Below are 22,368 nucleotides of genomic sequence, written 5' to 3'. Positions count from 1 at the left end.
ATTTGCCTATCAGCATTCCTCAAAAAAGGACCCAGCAGATTGCTGGGACACACTAATCCTCACATCCTGCCATTTGGTGCATTTATTTACCATTTTGCATTTTTGTCTCCTAGCCAGCTCGCCATCCAAGTAGCTACATTCCCTTTAACACCGTGTGCCTTAATTTTCATAAAGCTCTCACGTGGCACGTCAAACTTTGAAAATCTACACACACCCTTCATATTCCATTTTTACACCAATTCTCTCAAAAAATTCAATTATTAAAAGCATAAACTGCGCTTTACAAATCCTTCCTGTGGTCCCCAATAAGCCCATGCCAACACTCTCAATTAACTCATTCTAAGTGTTCGCTAATTTAATCCCATACTATGGACTCCAAATGTCTACCCTCAACCAAAACCAGGACGACCTGGCATACAATTTATTTGGTTTAGCCCCACCTTGAACAGGAAGGTAACATTTGCTATCATCCAATACTTTGGCACAATTCCAGTTTCCAAAAATTGTTGGATAATTATCGTCAGTGGCACCACTACCAGCACCTCGACCCGTAAAGCACAATGTCTGGTGATCCCCCCCACCCCCCCCATCTTTTTATTCCCATTAACTTTTACACTGTTTCCTTTGACTATTTGGGGTAGAAATTGGACCTGTTTCACTCGTCATCGAGGTGTAAATCAGGCATGCGGACCAATTTTGGGGACCAACGTCCAGCGCCCCGAGAACACCTGAAAAACATCTGACCCGATATTAGGTTGTGCCATTTTTTTCAGGAATCCCTGGCAGCCACCTAAAACAGATGTTAGGCTGCTTACAAGTGAGGTGCCTATTGCCTGTTTTAGGCTCCTTAGCAGAAATTGCTTAGGGATTAGCGGACCTGTTCTGCTCAGGATTCTTCAGCTACCGCTGCAGACTAAGCAGCGGATGCTTAAAAAAAAATGATTGTGTGTTTCAAATATATATAATTATATATAATATATATACTATATATATATATTTTATAATTATATAATATATATATATATTATATAATATATATATAATATATATATATATATATATAGTATATATATTATATATATTTATTTATTTATTTTTTAAAACCATTCCTGTGGAGGGGCACGCATGCTCCCCAGACTTTGTACTATCCCAATCACTTCCCCCACCCGGTCCTGGGACTTATGTTTGGGCCGCAGTTGGTGAAACAAGCAAACTAAAATGGACAAGCTGCCTGTGAAAACAGGCCCATACAAATTTCTACACATTTATTGCTTGAGCTGCTCTTCCATACCTTTCTCCGGTACCATTTTCACCGTCCTCTGTTAAAAACAGAGGGGAGGTACTTATGCTATATACTTCCATAGATTCTCTCAATCCCAGCCACAAGACAGAGATCTTAGAATCATACAGCAGAGGCGGCCATTCGGCCCATCGTGTCTGTGTCAGTTCTTTGAAAGAGCAACCCAGTACTCCCACTGCTTCCCAATAGCCCTGCAAATTTTTCTGTTTCAAGTATATATCCAATTCCCTTCTAAAAGTTACTATTGAATCTGCTTCCAGTATCCTTTCAGGCAGTGCATTCCAGATGAAGAGCATCTAGTAATCTCATCCTTTTTCTTTGACTATCCTTTTACTTAAGTGTTCCTTACATAAGATTTTAACTATATCACAATGTTCCAAATACTAAACAATGCAAACAGTACTTGCAAAACATAGAAATTGAAGTTAATATAATTGCCTCTACACAAATGCAAATTTAAGCAGACACGAATCAATTATTCCTACCAGTTTGATCAGCAAGCTGAACAATGGCATCATCCAACACAAAATACAAAGCTTTGGTAGAGAGCATTATGCATGCAGTCACTTCAAGCTCAGAACATTTGTAAAATATGACTGAAGACCAAGTTAGATGCCGTAGCTCCTCATTCTCAACCTGCAAAAGTACAAATGAAGAATGTTAGTGCAACAGAGAGGATAAAGAAAAAAGAAAGCACCTAAAAAGGGTGAAAATAAAATGCACACCCAATTTTGCTTTAGCCATCAATTAGCAATTCAGTTTTGAAAAGTGACCCTTTCAGAGAACAGACTTGTTGCATAGCAATTTAAAAATGGAAATCATCAACTATACAAGTATTCCAGATTTAATCTTCTGCAGACTGAAATAAACGTACAGAATTACTATTTAATATCAAGTGACCCACCATATATGGGGATTGCTGGTTGGATAATTGAATTAAATTTCAAAAATGAACAGTTATAAAAAATACCCCAAGTAAAAATAAAAATCAAAGGTTTTTGAAGTCATGTAAATAGTTATGCTGTGCAAGAATAGAACAAATGCAAAGTACATTTAAAAAAAAAGTTTCTCAATGCAGGCCTAGCAATATTCATTGATGAAATATAAATATTCGACAAATTGATTAGTGTGCAAAACATCAACTCCACACACACTTCTCAATTAATTTCTAGTTGATCAGAATCTGATAATACGAAGTCACTTAGAGTAGAATGGAAATTTGACAAGCCGAATCATTGAGGAAGACCATTTAAATCAAAAGAAAATGGTATAAAACATGAGTTTATCAGCAAGCAATGTGGACTCATGCATTTAAAAATGTGACCACGAATTTGACAAAAGCAATTCATGCATTAAATTTAATGAGTTGGATAAATGGTTCCATGATTATAGAACTGAAAATTTACTATAGACAGACAAGAATGCAGAATAAACAATTCCCAGCACATCCATTTGACAGCCAGAAATTTAAATGACAGGTGTAATTTCATGATGCATAATAAATATCTGAAATAATTTCTAATACTGTATTACAATGATGCCAAATCTGTGAGATATGGGTTAGGCAGTTCTCAATCATACATACAATCAAATGGAAAATAAGTGTTATGGCTAATCCCCAAATGGCTGAACTGGTGAAAAGTCTAATGCCTGGAATTATTCCCGTGTGGCCATAACCTTGTCCGACAAGAAAGGAACACCAGGCCATCAAGATCAACACAGCTGTCCCAGAGGTCTGCCATCATTGTTATGTTCAGTCTAACTGGTAACGTCTCTGGTGGCTTTAGCAAAGAGGAAGCAACACAAATATATACACCCACCATGTATAAGGATTACCTCAGCCACATTGTTGTGAAAATATTCCACAATAGCTCTTCCTTTCAAACCTGCCAGGTGCCAGAGAGATGGGGAGGCAGAAAGATAAAAAGGACACTGGTTTTCTTCAGTTAGTTTCTGCAGCAGTGCCTCTGAAGGATACAGCAGAGAAAGACTCAGCTCCGATCTGAGTTTTGGCTGGTTGCTATAAAAAAAAACCACAAAACATGGCAACTTAAAAGTAATACAGTATATGCTCCAGAACAATGGGACGAACTCAATAAAAACTGAGGAAACAGAAAATAATGGAAAAGCATTTTTTAAATAAAACTTTTACAATCCATGTGCAATGGAACACTAATTAGCCAAATACTTTGGTATTCTATAACTACTTGCTGCCATGAATTTGCTATTTAGTTAATTTTTATAGTGACAGACGTAACTGTTACCATTCTTTCACAAATGGATTTTTCAGTAAGATCCTTCTAGAGTTTAGACAGAATTCTATCTAGAATACAAAAGCAAGGAGGCAATTCAAACATGGAATATACTGTAGAGTCTTGGGTATTCCCTTATAGATAGGATAGAAAAGCAATGGAAAAGGCACAGCATTGATTCCTCAAGTCTTACCAAGGATAAGGAGGTTAATATGCACACGGATTTAAGTTTGGCCTTTTCTCTCTCCCCGCCGTCTCCCCACCACCCCAAATGTGAGCTGAGGAGGTTACGTGGTAACCAAAGATCAAGATTATAAAGGACTATGTTACATGGGGTATGTGTTAAGAGTGTTTCCACTGATTGGCAAGATGGTAACAAGTGGGCGCAGATTTAAGATAAATCATAAGTATTTATGTGGAGGTTAGGAAAAATGTCTTTACACAATCTGTTGTTGACGCAGTAACTAAAACATCCTATAATTAGTTTTTTTAAAACATGAGTGAGGAGTGGGATCAGACTTGGTGGCTTACGTGGAGGGGAAAAACATGGTATAGACTTGATGGGCTAAATGGCCCATATCTGTGTTATAATACTTTACAATTCTAAATAAAAATACAAACTTTCTAGTTATCCCATGGGTACAGAGTCAGGTAAAGTTTTCAGAAACAATTTTCCGGAAGACCCAATTTCATCTTGTACCTTTTATTACGTTACAAATATTGGGCAAAAATAAAAAAAAAACATGAAAACCAACATGTCATCAAGATGGAATTTCAATACTGTATATAAGTACAAGCAGTGCAAGGATTAAACTTTATGCTTACAGTACTCTCTACTGGTGCTATTTTTAAGAAATGGCTGCATTGTGTGTTACACATTATATTAGTTCCCTGAATAAAAGTGCAACACTGACTTGGGTTCACCATGGACAGATGTGCAATGTCAATTTTGTCAGATTACAGGCATCAACCACATAGGACTGCAGAAGCCTCTATATAATAGGTTCCACTCATCAATTGGTAGAACAACCAGATACAGATCATTCTGGTGTAAGTTCCACTTGCTACTTTAACACTCGGCAAAACGTCGCATACATTTGTGAAAGTTTCATCCCTAATTCAGAGTAAAGTCCTGTATGCAAATACAATGTATGCACTGAATTTTATACAGGCAACTAATCGTACACAGTTTGAAGCTTAAGGCACTGATATCAAAACTCAGGGTTACTGGGTTTAGTCGGTCCTCATCAAGGCCGATAGACTGAGTGCCAGGCAGAAAGTGAGGCATTCCATTCCTACAGCAGAATGACCCTGTCCACAACTCAGTTACCAATCATACAACTGCATCAATAGCAGTCAAGAGATCCACAGGACAGCCAATGCTGCCTTCCTATCTGCAAATAAATGCATGGCTACAGGGGCGGGAGAGAGATGGTTTCTTTCGAACACACTTACTTTAGATCATGTCCCTTATGAAATACACCTTGGGATTAGACTACCAACCATGTATTGTCCTGTTGTTATTACCTTTCAGTTTCTGGAGAGTGACCGATGGTATCCGTGGAATATTTTGCCAAGCAGCTGTGATCTGGAGACCTTCTGTGCACTACAATCGATCGGACACCTTGAAGGCTTGCTCTTAGTTGATTGAACAGTCGTAGAAAGTGGAACTTGTCATGAGGCAACACAAAAATTGCTGTTGCAAGTTGGTATCCAATCAAGAATTCAAGTACATGGCCATCCCAAAATGCAACTGTATCAACAGTCTGGGATCCTTGCTTTGGATTTAAAAGCAATGTGGCCAGTGGAATTCGGTTCAACTTAAATGGATTTCTTGCATCCTCCACTTCAGGATCAGGACACCTTTTTGCTGCTATACAGAAATCCACCCTCACAAAATGAAGGTACTGGGCTGTCAAAAACAGCAGACAAGGTATGTAGACAGGTTTGGAATTCTCTTCTCTCCCAGGAAGAATTACCGAACAAATTTCAGAATATGGAGAGTTCTTGGATTTTGACTGTGTGCCACTGACCACTTCAGTATGTAGAACAGAAGGATTTAACACTTCTAACTGATCCCGAGGTGTGAGATTATCTTGGAGTAGAACATATGCAGCAAAACTACCTTTAATTTCAGTGTCATTTAGTGGGAGCTGCTGATACTGCAAAAGCTGAAGGATGAAGTCTTTCATAAGTAGCCCTTCATAATCAACCCTAGGCAAACTTGAAACAGATTCAGACTGTTTATGCAGAACAGTCTTTAAACACGAGTAGAAATCTTTGAGATTCTGGGAATCGGAGATAAAGAAGAAACAACCGTGGGTTTTCATCTTCATTGAAAGACACATTTCTGGCACTTCAAAGTCCACTTTCAAAATTTCAGAATAGGGAAAATAGAGTACCAGCAGCATCTGAGAAATAACACTTTGCATATTCCCCAAGATTTCATGTTGAGGAATCTGAAATACACCTACAACAGTGTCGGTCAACACAATGCAAGATGCAAACAATCTTAGTCCTTTATTCACCTGAATACAAAGAGTCCACAGTACCTTCAATACCCTACTGGTCTCAGCTTGTACATTTGCAGAAATACGAGCAAGATCAATGTTTGAACTACATCCCAAAATAGTGTCACCTTGATCTAGTCCCATTTCAAAATATCCAGCTTCATTATTGAAAACCTCAGGATGGTCAACAGGGTTCCCTTGGCAGTCAATCAAGGTCTCAGTGGTATGTAGTTTCAATGCAGCTTGGTTAATCATTCCAGACAAATATGCAGCAAAGTCATGATTGCTGGCAGTGTACGACACACAGGAGAAAGGCAGCACAAGTGTCATTGTAGGATTGTGTAATGAGTCCGGCTCATCAGCTTGGGCAATTGCATTTGCAGGACCAAACCTTTTTGGGGGGGGGGGGGGGGAAGACAAAAGGTTTAAATCTGAGTCAGTGAAAACTACACAAATGCTGTACACGGGGAAAAAATATAGAAATAAAGCATACATTTTAAGAGCACAATTCAATATTTACCTCAGACTACTGCAAGTAGTAATTAAATGCAAAGGATGCATTAGACCTGGATAATATATGGCAATGATGCAAAGGTTCTTCAGTAGCTCGATTGTATATTGCTCATATTGTATAATGGACTTCACAATATTTTGTCATGCTAGCCTTACTCTGAACACTGGATTCAATCCTGTTCTTTTAAAAGAACACTAACATTGTGTTGATAAATATACCCAAAATCTATACTTTTGCGCAAGCAGTCCAAAGTAAGTCAACTGTATTACTAAGAAAGGTATGGTACAGTTACACATGTACCTGCAGCACAACTCTTGTTAATATGTATGTAAAAGAAGAATATGAGCAGCCTGTCAGTACATCAGTTAGCATGAGATTCCTACATGACTAAAATTGCCCATCTCAGCCCATCATTGCAGGCAAAGGACAGAATCAAGCAGAGGCCAGAAAAGCACATATACTGGCCTGGAAAGAGGTTGTTTGTCTGGTCAAGTGTGTAAAAGAAATGTGAAAACTTCTAAAGTTAAAATTTCAAACAAAATAATTTACCCACTTTTACGAGATATAGGAACTAAATCACTTCTATCCCCCACAATATACTGATACTTACAGCAGCAAAGAAATGCCATACCTTGTATGTGGGTAGTCATTATGTTCCTCAAGTGATTCCTTCACAGATTTTATCTCCTGATTTTTAACCTTAAATCAAAATTCAAACAGCTGAAAATCAAATCTGATTTTAAAATATGGATTCAAATTACTTTAAAAAAAAAGTTAAACTCATTGCATTTACTGTTTCCCTCAACCATCTCTCCCTGCTTTTTTCACCTCCTCCCATGCATTCTCTATTGACTTGAGCCAAGCAAGTGTGCGAGAGGTTCGCTAATCAATTTGCGCTCAAATTCTCTCCCCACGTGGGACATGTAGAAAGTGCAGACATGGGCTGATATACTCCAGTGATGTGGGCTGTACTGCAATAGTGTGCTCTCCAAGCCAATCACTCCTTTGGTCACATGATTCCAACACTTACTACTGCCAATTTTGATAAAGGTGCTGGAAAGGAGGCTAATTAAAGGGAACGGGCCAACCTGACTACAAAGTTGGTTATAAAATACAATTGAAGACAAAAGCAAAGAGAACATGCTAAATTGATACAAATCACTGATTTAGGCTCCTGTCAGAATACTGTGTCCAGTTCTGGGCACACTACTTTAGGAAAGATGTTATTATGGAGCGGGTGCAGAAAAGAACACCAAGATGAAACCAGGGATGAGGTTTTTAAGTTATGAGGGAGTTGAGAAACTGGGCTCTTTTCATTAGAGCAGAGAAGGCCAAGGGATCATCTGACAGGTATTCAAAATTATGCAAGGCTTTGATGAGGTAAACAGGGGGAAACTTTTTCAACTATCCAGTCCATGATCAGATCAGCCATGATCTTATTAAATGGCGGAGCAGGCTCGAGGGGCCAGGTGGCCTACTCCTGCTCCTATTTCTTATGTAGCAAACCGCAACTAAAGGGCAATAATTGGAAAATCAGCAGCAAATGAACAAAGGGAAAGCTAAGAGCTTTTTTTAAAATACAAAGGGTTGTTCGGATATGGAATGCCTCACCAGAAACAGTCGGGAGAACAGATTTTAGAAGGAAAAAGGATAAATATGTAAACAGGTGTGGGAAGAAGGGAAGGGAAATGGAGGTGGTTAGTTCTTCCAGAGAGCCTGCAGTGGCACAATTGGCTAAATGTCCTGCTTTGGACTGTGAAATTCTATGGCTCTAATTTTAAATCTTTTCAATTCCTAGAGTAACTGATGTAGTTCCTATATAGCCATAGCCCAAGGCTAAAGATGTAATACATGTCACTCCACAGCAAAGCTGCACTTTGGTGAAATGTGTGTTGTGCCATACTTTAGATTGTCAAAACCCACATATAGGGCTCAAAGTTGGCTCACCCGTTTTTTTCGGCGCACTCACTAGAGATGCGCCAACTTTGTGGGCTGAAAACGGCGCCGAAAAGATGTTTCCGGATTCTGGCCACTCTGTGGCCTCTCCCATAGCGTGGTCTGTCGATTAGGAGCTAGGCCCTGTGCAAAAAACAGTGCCGGCAGCTCTGCGCATGCGCACTGGAGGTTTCGCGCATGCGCAGTAGATCCTCTGCAGTGTGGGACCCGATGCGTCCTATCCCTATCCCAGGCCAAGTGGCCTCACGACGCACACCAGGCTAGAACTATGTTCGTTGGAATAGAGCGCGCGAGTCGGCGAGCGCAGGCGAGAGGGCGAAATACCCAGTTGAGGTAGAGGTTCCATGTCTCCTTTGGCAGGTTGGCAGTTTATCTTAGAAGTCATTTTCTGCTTGGATGTCATCGGCCTGTGCTCTCCCCGTCATCCCACACCTATCCTCGGCCGAGTGTCCTCCCGCACCAGCCAGCACGCTGACTTCCCGGGCCGAGTTTTGATAGGAAGGTAGGACTTAAAGCCTCTCTGATAAAGTGCAACATCCCCACTGACACCTGGGAGTCCTTGGCCCAAGACCGCCCTAAGTGGAGAAAGTGCACCCGAGAGGACGCTAAGCACCTCGAGTCTCAACGCCGAGAGCATGCAGAAATCAAGCGCAGGCAGCGGGAAGTGTGTGTGGCAAACCAGTCCCACCCACCCCATCCCTCAACGACTATCTGTCCCACCTGTGAGAGGTCTGTGGCTCTCGTATTGGACTGTTCAGCCACCAAAGAACTCACTTCAGGAGTGGAAGCAAGTCTTCCTCGATTCCGAGGGACTGCCTATGATGATGATGAGGACTTAGTTTTATTTTTTATTTCTTCTTGAATGTTGTTGTGCTTTGTTTAGTGCTTTGCAAGGCCCTCGCCACTTCCTTTCCCACCCCTATCTCTGGCCAAATGGTCTCAGATGTACCTACCTGCACTGATTTCTTAACTCTCCGCAAGGGTTTTCTGTGCGGCCACATATGCTGGCCTAAGTTAGTTTGGAGTAACTATTAGCTGTCCAAAGTGGCCTGAATGGCCAAAACGGGCGTAGGTGGCTGGTAATGCCCCCTTTTGAAAAAAAAAACTAAAATATCCCAACTAACTAACTCACTTACACTGGCGCAAATTGAATGTGCAAAATGGGGATTTTTAAGGTACCCCAGAAAAATCAAGTTGCTCCAAAAAAACGGAGCAACTTCTGGCCAATTTTGAGCCCATAGTAGTTATACAGTAGTTCTACAATTTGAACAAGCAAAAGGTTTGAGTGAAATATGACAACATGCAGGTCACTAGGGGAGGGTTGAAATGAGTCAAAACAAACAAAATTGCTCACAACTAATGGTTTTGATCAGGTTGGACAGATAGAGAAGCCATTTTTATGTGCAGTTACTATAACCATTTAAAAAGTTAAATATGAACCAGTGGCACAGAAAATTGCTATACCAAGATAGGACACTGACCCGCTGCCAGGATTTCTTTACCTTAATTTACGAAATTCTGCTGAGAAAAACTTCCTCCTGCCAGGCGGTGCCAAACCTGCTTTTTTGAGATGGTGCATTGAGGCTATGGTCTTATACAATGGTGGCGCGGCTCCCATTAAAGGGTGCCAGGCCACTCATTCTTCTGAACTCCAACGTGTACAGGCCCAACCTACTCAACCCAGCTTCATAAGTCAACCCCCTCATCTCCGGAATCAACTGAGTGAACCTTCTCTGAACAGCCTCCAATGCAAGTATATCCTTCCTTAAATACGGAGACCAACAGTACGAAATTCAACCATGCTATAGTCATTCAGTCCTAGAGGATCCTTTACTGGAGATAGTTTATTAATCCTGTCTCATTACGCAGTATCAGATCTAAGATAGCCTGCTCCCTGTTTGGTTCCACAACGGACCGAAGGAAACTATCCCGGATACACTCTATGAACTCTTCCTCAAGGCTACCCTGGCCAATTTGCTTTGTCCAATCAATATGAAGGCTAAAATCAGCCATGATTATTGCCGTTTCTTTTTTACAAGCTTCCATTATTTCTTGATTTATACGCCGTCCAACAGTGTAGCTACTGTTAGGGGGCCTATAGACTACGCCCACTTTTCCCCCTTATTATTCCTGATCGCCACCCAAACCAGCAGAGGCGGTCACTCCACACCCGCGCCCCCCCCCCCCCCGCCAACTCCCACCCCTCAAGTGTGCTCACTGCTGCACTACCGCCCCCATTATGAGCAACTTCCGGACTGCTGGGGAAAAAAAAAATCGAAGAGCGAAATTTCGATCAAGAGGCCACCTCATCCACCACGGCGGTGAAAACAACAGAAACGGGGTGCGTGCACCCCATTTTCAGCAGGGGGCAATTGCGACTCCCACATGCCTTTACTCATAGGCCATTCAGCACCTCGAGCCTGTTCATTATTCAATTAGATTATGGTTACCCCCCTTGGTCCCAAATCGCTTAATACCCTTGCATAACAAATATCTATCAATCTTATTTTTGAAATGTTCAATTTGGCCTAGCCTAAAAGCTTTTTTTTTTTGGGAGGGGGGGGGGGGAAAAAAGAGGAGTGTTCCAGATTTCCACTACCCTTGTGTGAAGAAATACTTCCCAACCTCACCCCTAAATGGCCCAACTCTAATTTCAAGGATATGCCCCCTTGTTCTGGACTCTGCCACGAGAGGAAATAGTTTTTTTTACATCTACCCTTCTACCCAATCAAGTCTTAAACATCTCAATTATATCACCCCTTAATCTTTATATACTCGAGGAAATACTCCTCTTCACCCTGGTATATCAGCACTGCACCCGCTCCAAGGCTAAAATATTAGCCTGGAAATTGCAGTCGGAGGCAAATTGCACAACTCTGCACTAGCGAAAGTGAATTTGTAGAGGATGGGTACGATGTGTCAAGGAGAAACTTGACAGATTGCAAGTTCTGGATTTTCATGCATGCGGAAACCCGGAACTTGCGGGGCACTCAAGATGGCGTATGCTGTGCACACGTAGTCATAGGCCCTGTAAAATCTGGGCCTATCTTCAAGTGCGGGGATTTCAGGGGAATTAATAGATGGAAGACATGCATTTCCACTGCATAAAGCAATTACATTAAAAAAAACATAATAATTGTAGCAGTTTTCAATTTTTATCAGTTAGCCACTTTGAAATGGACAATAACATTACCTTGTTCTTGGTTTCACATATATTTGCTGTGTCAGAGCATCCCTGGGTAATTATAGAAGTCATAGGAGTCAAACTATCATTTTGATGTAGATTGCTGGTTAGGGCTGATTTAGTACTTATTTCTGCAATAGGAGTGAAAATCTGGAATTATTCATTAATAGCAACATTGGAATCACAGATTGGATGCATGGCCAACAAGCATCAAATGTTTCCTTTTATCATATTACTGGAGGGCTTTTCTTGGCTGTGCCATTGCATTCTGAAATGGTACTTAAAATATAATGAATGAGCTTGGTCACAAGATTTGGTAACATAATGCAAATATTTAAGTTTTACTAGCTAATGCAAAAATAACAGTAATGCCCTATAACCTTTACGGGCCTGCAATGAATTAAATGCATTGGTTTAACCTTGCTGATTTAAAACTGGAATGAATACTCTACCAATGGCTCTACATGGTAGCTGTAAATATAAGTCTTCCTTTCTTCTACTACAGTTTACCAACTGCCACTGGGCCAGCAAGAACAAAACAATGCTTTTTAAAAGCAACATCTTGGTGAACACTGCTGAGGCGCACGTTTGTAGATACAAACCAAAAATTAGGCTCAACTGTGACACCCCTGCAAATAAATAACCTTTCAATATTCACTGTTCAGGCACACACAAATAACGGCCATTGAAGCAATGTACCGGAGGAAGCTTGCACCTGTGGAACCCCACACTCCAGCAGAGTAAAACTTTTTAAAGTAGGATAAATTGCCATCAATCTTCCTTCACCAGAGTTGGAATCACAAAATTCTCAGCAGCAACTACTAAGAAAGTCATTGTATCAAACTGGGAAGCATGGAGCCAGGTTTCCCTCGCATCAGAAGGGAGCACTTTACCAATCCAGAAGATGCTATTCAGGTGTAAGATTCAAACTCCTTCTCTCTGACTGGAAGTCTGGCATTGGGGGGGCGGGGGGAAAGGAATAGCACAATGTGGGGAAAAGTCTTGTAAAATCTTAGAAACCATCATTTTCAGCTTTTTAAAAAATAAATAGAAGTATCAATTTATTTTCACAATTTATATTGTGTATCTAAATCATGAAAAATGCACAAGATAATGCAAACATCGTATTCCAGAAAATCATCAAAATATTCTATCCTAATTAAAGCCAACGTGTTTTTTTTTAAAAACAAACCAGTTTGTGACAATCTCCACTTCTCAAAATAACAATGTTAGACCAGAAAATTTCTGTTGGATGAAAAGACATTAAAACTCAGTTATAATCATCAGAAGTTAAGACTTAAATAATGACTGCATGACAGACACAAACATGGTCATAATGTATAGCAAGTATTACATGGAATACAGGATAAACTACGTGTATAGCCGAAGAACTGAATCTGAAACTGAATTGATCAGAAAGCCATCAAAAAGGTATTTTGATTCTGTTTCTTCCAGGTTAAAGAGCACATAAAATGCCCCCAAATAATCACAACATATTCAAGAGTCAGTACTTTCTCTAATGCAACGTGTCTCAGATAGTCAGAAGAGTACACACACACACCCCAATAAATGCAGCTTATATGTAGTGCAATTAAGAAGCTGTATATTGGAGATATACACTGAACAGTTCCACTATTGCTTGGATGTAGTGACTGCTAAAACCAAAATTTTAAACAGTTACAAATTTCAGGTCTGCATCAGATATTCTTTTGTGTTCAGCATTCCTGTAAGCAGATCCAGCATCCCTACAATCCATGAGTTTACCTTAATTGCCCAATATCTAGTCATGCAATAACACGACAATGAAAGCTTTCATTACGTGAACCAGATATGGGGCCCAAGTTTCAATTGAGGATTAGAACGGCGCACCAGAGATCCGGCGAATTTCTGGAATAAAAAGCTCGCCCGTTTCCTACCTTGCTATTCTTGACTTTCATGAGGTCTCGTGTGGTCTCGGCACAGCGCAGCAGCAACAGAGGGGGGGGCAGAGCTATAGCCCTGTGCCTAAAAGACTGCCGGCAGCTGCGCGCATGCGCAGTGGAGTCTGCGTGCATGCGCAGTAGCTCCTGGCCCCCAGATTCTGTGCACGTGTGCTGCAGGCTGTGTGGGAGGGGCACGAAGCACGCACGCCGCCTCTAGCCCTGGCCGAATGGGTTCCTGGAGCGGGTGACCGACTATGCGGAGGAAAAGGAGATCCTGAGCTCGGACCTGGAGATGGCAAACAAGAAAGGGAGAAGGAACCGGCAAAAGTGACCATCAAGAAGGAAGATATCGATTGCTCTCACTGACTGAGGCCATCGAGTGTTCCTTGGGACTGTCCGACACGACCCTATCCCTGGCCGAGTGGCCTGCCGCTGCTTGCTGCCTGCCTGTATGGGCTGCGTGTGCGCAGCTGGAGGGCTCCTGGTGCTCCCGAACGGGTAGGTGAGGTAGGAACTTTTACTTTCTTATTTATTGATTTATTATTTTATTTAATTTTTATTCATTGATTTATTGATTGATTATTGATGGTTCTTTATTTTAAAAAAAGTGAAGGTGTTTAGTGCTCTCTCTTCTTCCCCCCCCCCCCAATCTCTGGCTAGCTGCGCTGATTTCTTAACTCTACACAAGGTTTTTCATGGCGTACAAAAGTGGACACTTACTCCGTTTGAAGTCAGTTTGGTGTAACTTTTCGCAATCTAAACTTGCAAAACAGGTGCAAGTGACTGGACATGCCCCCTTTTGAAAAAAAAATTGTACTAAAACAAAACTAAACTAACTCACTAGAACTGGAGCAAACTAAATGTGGAGAATTGCAATTTCTAGGATACTCCAAAAAAACCTAGTTGCTCCAAAAAAAAAATAGGAGCAAATCCAGTTGAAACTTGGGCCCCATCATGGAGTGTAATTTTACATGTGACCCCACAAGCATTTCTTCTATCTGTTGTTAGGTAGACTGATGAACACTTTAGTGAGACATGGTCATCTGTAAGCCAATGAGCTGGTGTTTTTTTAAAAATAAATAACAAACAGAATCATTCCTCGGCCAAAAGAATCATAAAGCTCCAGATAACAGAAAATAAAGTAAGCTATACCATTCCAGTTAGTGGACAAACTAGCGGATCTGGGACTGTTCTCTTTAAAGCAGAGAAAGTTAAGGGGAAATTTAATAGAGGTTCAAAATGATGAGTTTTGAGAGTAGATAGAGCACAACTGTTCCACTGATAGAAGGGTCAGTAACCAGAGGACACGGATTTATGGTAATTGGCAAAAGAACCAAAGGCGGGGGATGAGGATAATTGTTGTTATGCAGTTAATCGTTATGACTGAAAAGATGGTGGAAGCATAGTTAATAGTAACTTTAAAAAAAGGGAATTGGATATACAACTGAAAAATGGAAAAAGTTGCAGGGCTAATGGGGAAGAGCAGGGAAATGGGACTAATTGATAATTCTTTCAAAGAGCCAGCATAGGCACGATGGGTCAAATGGCCATATTCTGTGCTGTATAATTCTATAATTATGATTCTAACTTCATTTTTTCTGGATAGAAAATCACAAATTAGTCATACCAGCCTTAGCAGAGGGTTCTGTATCTGTCTTCCATAGCCGTTCTCTGCAGAATTGTCAATTTGATCCAGTTAGACAGGAAGCCAAAGACTTGATCTGCGACCATACCCCAGCTCTCCATAGCCACGATTGGCTAACCAAAGTGTTAATTAAACCCATGAGCACCCTGCTGAGCTCTCATGAATAAAGCTATTCCAATATATTGTGTGAACATTTACTTGATCGCCTTAAAATGATGTGATATGTGAGAACCACCATTCTGGTCACACGCTTCATCCGAATCTTACCGTCATTCTCAAAAGCTGATTTAACCTCTTCTAAGATACTATTAAGTTAAATTCAGCTCGCAAAATGATCCAAAATCATTCCTAGGCCAAATAGTCAACATTAACAGTATATTGATGGTTTTAGAAGACTAAAGTAACACACAACGGTAGGCTGCATGGGAAATTAGCTTACTTGATTTACACAACTACATTTACAGCACTGAGTTACAAGACACATTTACCTGCTTGCCATGCACATTTTAAAAAGAAGTACAAGTTCAGCTGCTTGAGAGATAGGAAAGTTTCTCAAAATGGTACATCAGCCATTTTAGGTATTAAAGGCACAAGGAACCTATTTACCAAGCTCCTGAATAGAATGCTGAGAGATGGAAGCAGAGCCTAGCAAAATATTTCTAGACAAAATGGGATAAATTATGACCACCACAAACTAATCTAGACCCTTCGGGTATTCATTAATGCAAGTAGCCTTTAAAAGGAACCTAGAAGCGTTTGGTACAATACCTGCAGCTGGAATATTTTTTGTACCAGTTAGAAAATGGTAGCGGTCTGTCCCTTTTATGTGCACACACACAGCAATGCAGACAAGCAAGCATCAGAACTAAAAATGGCCCACACCAGCAGCCCGATACATACATGATTACCTTGGCTGGAGCTGGCAGCATGGTGTAGCAGAGGAGAGGAAGGACAAGCAGCGTTAGAAGCGTAGCTGGGTTTTGACCCTGGAGCAGCGAGTCTGGACTCCTCACTGATCTAACAAAAAAACGTACTTATTTAAGACAACAGACAATGCCAAGTTTAATGTAGCAGAGTCGGAGTACTAATTTCAGCAGGAAAAGAAAGAAAAGAAAGTGCTAACAGATCCTGAAACAAGTATTTCCCTCCCACCCATCAAAAGCATTTTATAAGCTAAATTCCATTATTTAGAGAATTACAGTTTAGATTATGGATAACTAAATTCAATATTAGGCATAAAAAACAATTTGATTTCTTGCTTAGCAACTGCAAACTGAAGGATATCAAATCCATCTAAAATGTCCCATGCTGATTACTCACCGATTATGCACTCCATCAGGGAGGAAAGCCAGTCACAATATAACTGTGCAAAATTCATGATGTAATGCAGAGTACCTCTAGCCAGGATCCTAATCTTTATAGTGGATGGTATCTCAGTACTGGCCATTCAAAACATTAAATGCCAGCAGGATTAATTACAAAGCCGAACTTAGAAACAAGTTTTATTACTGCAGTCTCACCTTTTTATCTGTATTATTCATTCGATCTTTTGCTTCTTTGGCTTTCTGAATTGCCTTTAGCACCTCAACTGTATCAAGTTCCTTTTCTGTTGTAACAGTACTATCCAAACAGACCTACAAGATGCACAAAAGCAAGTAAACCCTTGAAGGATTTCAGGCAGCATTTCGTGGTAACATGGGCTTGGAGAGATTAATGAAGATGCAAAAGTAGCAATTTAATTTTAGATATTGTAATACTGAAACCAAGAAACTGTACCCTCAAATTAAAAATTAAGCTTGTAGCCAGGAGTGCGAAAGATCCTGACCAGCTTTACAGCATCATGTACAGTTTCATAAAACAAAGATAAATACTTGTGTTTTAATACCCAACATTTCAAAAATACAAGTCTCACATCTCAAATTTCATTATTCGGTGAACAGCACCAGCACAATTTTTGATCGTAGGCGAAGGTATGCCGTAGTAATTCTACTGCCAAGTTATATCATCCTATGACTCTTAGTTTTAGTCTCTGAAAATTGATCAGCTTTACACAGGATTACTACAAGGTTATATAAACTCCAGTATCTACAAAATTCAAATGGGTGGCAAAAATGATTTCTGATAAATTTCATTAAAAGATAACACAAATGTGCTAGATGTGCTTTAAAAAAAAAATGCATTTTTCCCAAGCCAATATTTACAGGTATCAATGCACTTTAGGTTTTAAAATGGTCATAAAATGCTTAAGTTTCAAATATTCAATATTTTATTGACATGTCAATAGGACAGTCCACAAATAATTATGGAGAGTAGATTTGAAAATGTATCACATCTCTATTTTCCACTCCTACAACGGCTACTATCTCAATGTTACCTCGGAGGCTCGATCCCCAAACTGTGCAAGCACTTTTGTTCTGTAATCAGGGATGATGCTCAGGGGGTTGTTACTTAGAATGACCTTCTCCAGGCATGGTAGGCTCCCAATGTTTTTGATTTCTTCAATCTGTAAAGGTTTACCTTATGTCAAGACATCTCGTACATTTTACAGAATCACATATTTCTGCTGTAGACAGCCAAGCTTATAAGCATCAGGCCTCACAAAGCAACACACAGATGTAATATCAAATTCAGTGTAGAAAAGCTACATAAAGCTAAATTTAGTCATTGAATAGGAAAGCAGTTTTATCAGTACAGCACCAAGACTCTCTCTATGCAGAACATAGCAGGGCTGAATATGACTCAACATTCAAAATGGTCAAGGTTTTTCCCTTAACTAGATGTCTCGGGTTACTGGATAGAGCACTGCATGGCAATGGAAGTGGACAGATTAGCAGGATGACACAGAAGAACACTTTCCAGCAGCTAAGTCACATTGAGAATTCAGGTGATCAATATGAAACTTGCTGCCTTATCTGTGAATTCAACAAGGCATCTGTCAAAACTGACTATTTATCTATGAAATATATAAATGAAAATCTCATTTGTAAAAGTCAAGTACACTAGAAGCCTAAAACCCAAGGCCACCAAGGAAAGAAATGGCAGATTATTAGAAATATATTGAACCCATACATTTATGAGACAACCCTATTTATTTTACTGAATTGTTAGCAGCCATTTTTATTCTGTTTGGCAGACTTAAATTTCTTTGTTTTTATATATTTATATATATATATATATAAAACCACACACACAGGTTCGACCTCCAAAATCCAGAGTTCCGGAATCCAGAATGTTCCGGAATCCGGACACTGGGGCGATCCGTGGTGGGGTCGTCTGGAAACGTTCCGATATCCGGACTTCCCCTGCCTCGGTGAACCGACTTCGCCCGCCCCGACCCCCCCCCTCCCCTTTACCTCGGATACCCGACCCCACCTACCTCGGGCCTGACAAGGAACTCCTCCACGGTGGCGGGGCCCAGCGCGGAGACCCGAACGGCTCATCGACGAGCAACCCCCTCTCTCTCCTCCCTTACACTGAATTGGGCTTACCATCCCTCAAAGGAAGCGGAGCGCAATCTCTGGCACTACTAGGGCGGTAATTCAAATGCTATGCGGATTTTCCACGTAGCGCTGACCCAGTTCAACACCTCTCCCCTTCAATTAAAAGGGGGGGGGGGGGGAAGGGGGAGGGGCCCTACGCACTCTGCACGGCCGCCACTGGGCCACCAGGGCAGCGTGCGACCAGACTAGCAGCCTGGCACGCAAGCCGGGCTGCACGATGGCAGCACGGACCACGCTGGGGCCGCCATCGTCGAGCTGACCAGAGAGTCAGCCGACAAAAAAAAGATGGGGGCCCAGGGCACTTTCCTCTTTAATCAACACCCCGAGATCCATCTTCGCAACCCATGACGCTGGCGTTGACATCCACCCGCACCAGCATCGTTGGGCAATAAAAGGTGGTGCCCCGAGGTGCTATAAAGTGGGGCAGTTTTGCCCCCTATATCCCCTTGCTCTTGATACCACCACTTAATGGGTTCTCATTTACTCCTATTAATAAAGATCTCAGGAAAAAGTGCTAAAAATCTCACGGAATACAAATTTCAGAAAATGTCCTATTTCAGTGACTTAATCAGCTTTTTATCTTAATTCTAGGAATGACAAAATCCCATGGCTATAAATTTAGAAAATCATAGAATGACACTGCACAGGAGCCCCTTCGGCCCATCATGCCTGTGGTAGAGCTATCCAATTAATCCCACTGCTCTGCTCTTTCGTCATAGCCCTGTTAAATCTTTTCCAGTATTTATCAAATTCCCTTTTGAATGTTACTATTAAATCCGCTTCCATCACCCCTTCAGTTAGTGCACTGCAGATCACGACAACTTGTTGTGTAAAAAAAAAAATTTTTCCTTCGTGTCGCTTCTGGCTCTTTTGCCAATCACCTTAAATCTGTGTCCTCTGGTTACTGACCCTTCTGCCACTGGAAATAGATTCTCCTTATTTACTCTCATCAAAACCAGTCATAGTTTGTATACCTCGATCATAAGAACATAAGAAATAGGAACAGGAGTAGGCCATACGGCCCCTCGAGCCTGCTCCGCCATTCAATAAGATCATGGCTGATCTGATCATTGACTCAGCTCCACTTTCTCACCCGCTCCCCATAACCCCTTATCGTTTAAGAAATTGTCGATTTCTGTCTTAAATTTATTCAATGTCCCAGCTTTCACAGCTCTGAGGCAGCGAATTCCACAGATTTACAACCCCCAGAAGGAAACATTTCTCATCTCTTTTAAATGGGCAGCCTCTTATTCTAAGATCATGCCCTCTAGTTCTAGTCTCCCCCATCTGTGGAAACATCCTCTCTGCATCCACCTTGTCAAACCCCCTCATAATCTTATACGTTTCGATAAGATCACCCCTCATTCTTCTGAATTCCAATGAGTAGAGGCTCAACCTACTCAACCTTTCCTCATAAGTCAACCCCCTCATCTCTGGAATCAACCTAGTGAACCTTCTCTGAACTGCCTCCAAAGCAAGTATATCCTTTCGTAAATATGGAAACCAAAACTGCATGCAGTATTCCAGGCGTGGCCTCACCAATACCCTGTATAACTGTAGTAAGAATTCCCTGCTTTTATACTCCATCCCCTTTGCAATAAAGGCCAAGATACCATTGACCTTCCTGGTCACTTGCTGTACCTGCATACTATCCTTTTGTGTTTCATGCACAAGTACCCCCAGGTCCCGCTGCACCGTGGCACTTTGCAATCTTTCTCTATTTAAATAATAACTTTCTCTTTGATCCTCTTAACCTCTGCTCGAAGGAGAACCCCAGCCATTCTCATCTCTCCACATAACTGAAGTTCCTCATCCCTGGTACCATACTAGTAAATCTCTTCTGCACCCTTTCCAAGGTTTTGACATCCTTTCCAAAGTGTGGTGCCCGAAACTCAACACGATACTCCAGCTGAGACCTAACCAGTGTTTTATTGGCCTGGAAATTCCAACGCCCCGGGCCCGTACGAAGTTTCTACGGACCCGGGTAGGCATTGGAAAAGCCGGTTTTCAGCATGCAATGTGCATGCGTTGAAAACCGGTTGGAGCATGACAGATCGTAGACAGATCGGGAGCGAGGACAATTGCACGGGCAAGATTGTGGGATTTACGCATAGCTTGCCCAGCAAATGTCCTCAAAAATCTTGCACCTGAAAAAGCAGGTGCATAGCCTACTTTTACAGGCGCAAGTGTTTAAAAACACACAAACACAATAAAATTAAATAAAATAAACACATTGTATTGTTAAAAACTCTGCCCACTAAGGCAAGTTTATTTTTAAACCAAATTACAAAACATTTAAAAAAATCGTATATTGTTTTTGTCTAAGGCATTTATTAACTTTAATTTCAATTATGTGAGGTCTGTTTTTTTATTTTTTTTATTTGTGTATGTTTGTTTTTTCCCCCCATTAATAGCACTGAGAACTCTTAAATACACAAGTCTCAGTGTTATTAATAGGAACCTGTGGACTACCTATCTGATTGGCTGAGCAGTCACACGTGACTGCATCTTCTGCAAGGGAACCCTCCGGACAGGAGTGCGCTTTGCAGTGCGGGAAGAGGGTGCCTCCTAGACCACCGGGTAGATTCGTAAAACATCTACAGTCAGAAGGCAATTGCCCGCAGGAAGCCTCTGACTGGAATTTTTGGGCCAATGTGTTTAACAAAACTATGCATTTTTTTCAAACTTAGAGTGCCCAGCAAACATGAAAAATTACCTGCAATACTTTATTGTTGCTGAGATCCAGGTTAACTAATGAGTAAAGTTTGTTAAGACCAGACAGACTTTCCAATTGGTTTCCTGACAAATTCAAAGTTTTGATGTTTCCAAGTTTTGTATGAACACCTTGCAATAATGTGAGCTTGTTGTACGACAAATCCAAATGAATGAGATTATACAGATGCTGAAAACAAAGAAAACCACAAAGGAACAAGATTAGAATGAGATTAAGCAAGCAAGAGGATTGGATTACTAAACTATACAGAAAACATATGGATTTAGTGGCACTGCAGTTAGCTTGAGTAGCTAAAATATCAAGGACACAGTGACCAGTTATATTGCAAAACTGATCTCACATGCTTCCTGTTGTCACACTTCTCTCTCATTATGGCACTTACTTTCCTTGTAAACTAACCTGTCAAAAATCAAACTCAGATCACTTATCCATCGTCCTTATTACCCCAAATGCCATAAAATACTCAGTACCGTCATTCCTCCATCCATCAGCAACTCACTACCCTCTCCCTTCATCTCAATTACTGAGTCGTCATTCCTTCCCCCAAACATCCTTACAAGTACTCACAACCCTACAATTCCTCACTCCTTCTGCCCACTTAATTACTCCTACACTTCTACAAAATAATTTGCTACCACAAACCATTTTGTCTCATACTGCAAAGAAAACTACAACAACTATTTTTTTTAATTCTTTGAATTACTGTGGGCAACACGAGGAGATTTCCAGTGTGATTAATAAACTTTTGATTTAAACAAATCTGATTTCTATAAACAGTAAAGAAACAATGCTCTCTAGTGCGTTACAAAATTAAAACTGCAGCAGTGTGTAACTGGGAAGATAAAGAAATC

General features: G+C 40.9%; 1 protein-coding gene across 4 annotated transcripts in view; it reads right to left on the bottom strand.

Annotated features, from left to right (window-relative positions):
- The window catches only part of nisch (nischarin), a 61,768-nt gene that overhangs the window by 9,399 nt on the left and 30,001 nt on the right, over positions 1-22,368 (bottom strand). For 2 of the 4 annotated variants that reach the window (XM_070895410.1, XM_070895409.1), the window contains 9 exons: positions 21,500-21,685; positions 17,658-17,786; positions 16,804-16,917; positions 16,192-16,300; positions 11,726-11,847; positions 7,208-7,275; positions 5,080-6,453; positions 3,137-3,320; positions 1,786-1,936 (listed from right to left, as the gene is read on the bottom strand). In XM_070895410.1, the coding sequence (XP_070751511.1) occupies positions 1,786-1,936; positions 3,137-3,320; positions 5,080-6,453; positions 7,208-7,275; positions 11,726-11,847; positions 16,192-16,300; positions 16,804-16,917; positions 17,658-17,786; positions 21,500-21,685 (2,437 nt within the window). Of the gene's footprint in view, positions 1-1,785; positions 1,937-3,136; positions 3,321-5,079; positions 6,454-7,207; positions 7,276-11,725; positions 11,848-16,183; positions 16,301-16,803; positions 16,918-17,657; positions 17,787-21,499; positions 21,686-22,368 lie in introns of those variants that run through there. The other 2 variants (XM_070895411.1, XM_070895413.1) reach the window with 2 other exon arrangements.

Source organism: Pristiophorus japonicus, chromosome 12 (genome assembly GCF_044704955.1).
Source record: "Pristiophorus japonicus isolate sPriJap1 chromosome 12, sPriJap1.hap1, whole genome shotgun sequence".
Classification (NCBI taxonomy): domain Eukaryota; kingdom Metazoa; phylum Chordata; class Chondrichthyes; family Pristiophoridae; genus Pristiophorus; species Pristiophorus japonicus.
Note: the sequence above shows the minus strand (reverse complement) of the source record. Positions and strands in the feature narration are given on the sequence as shown.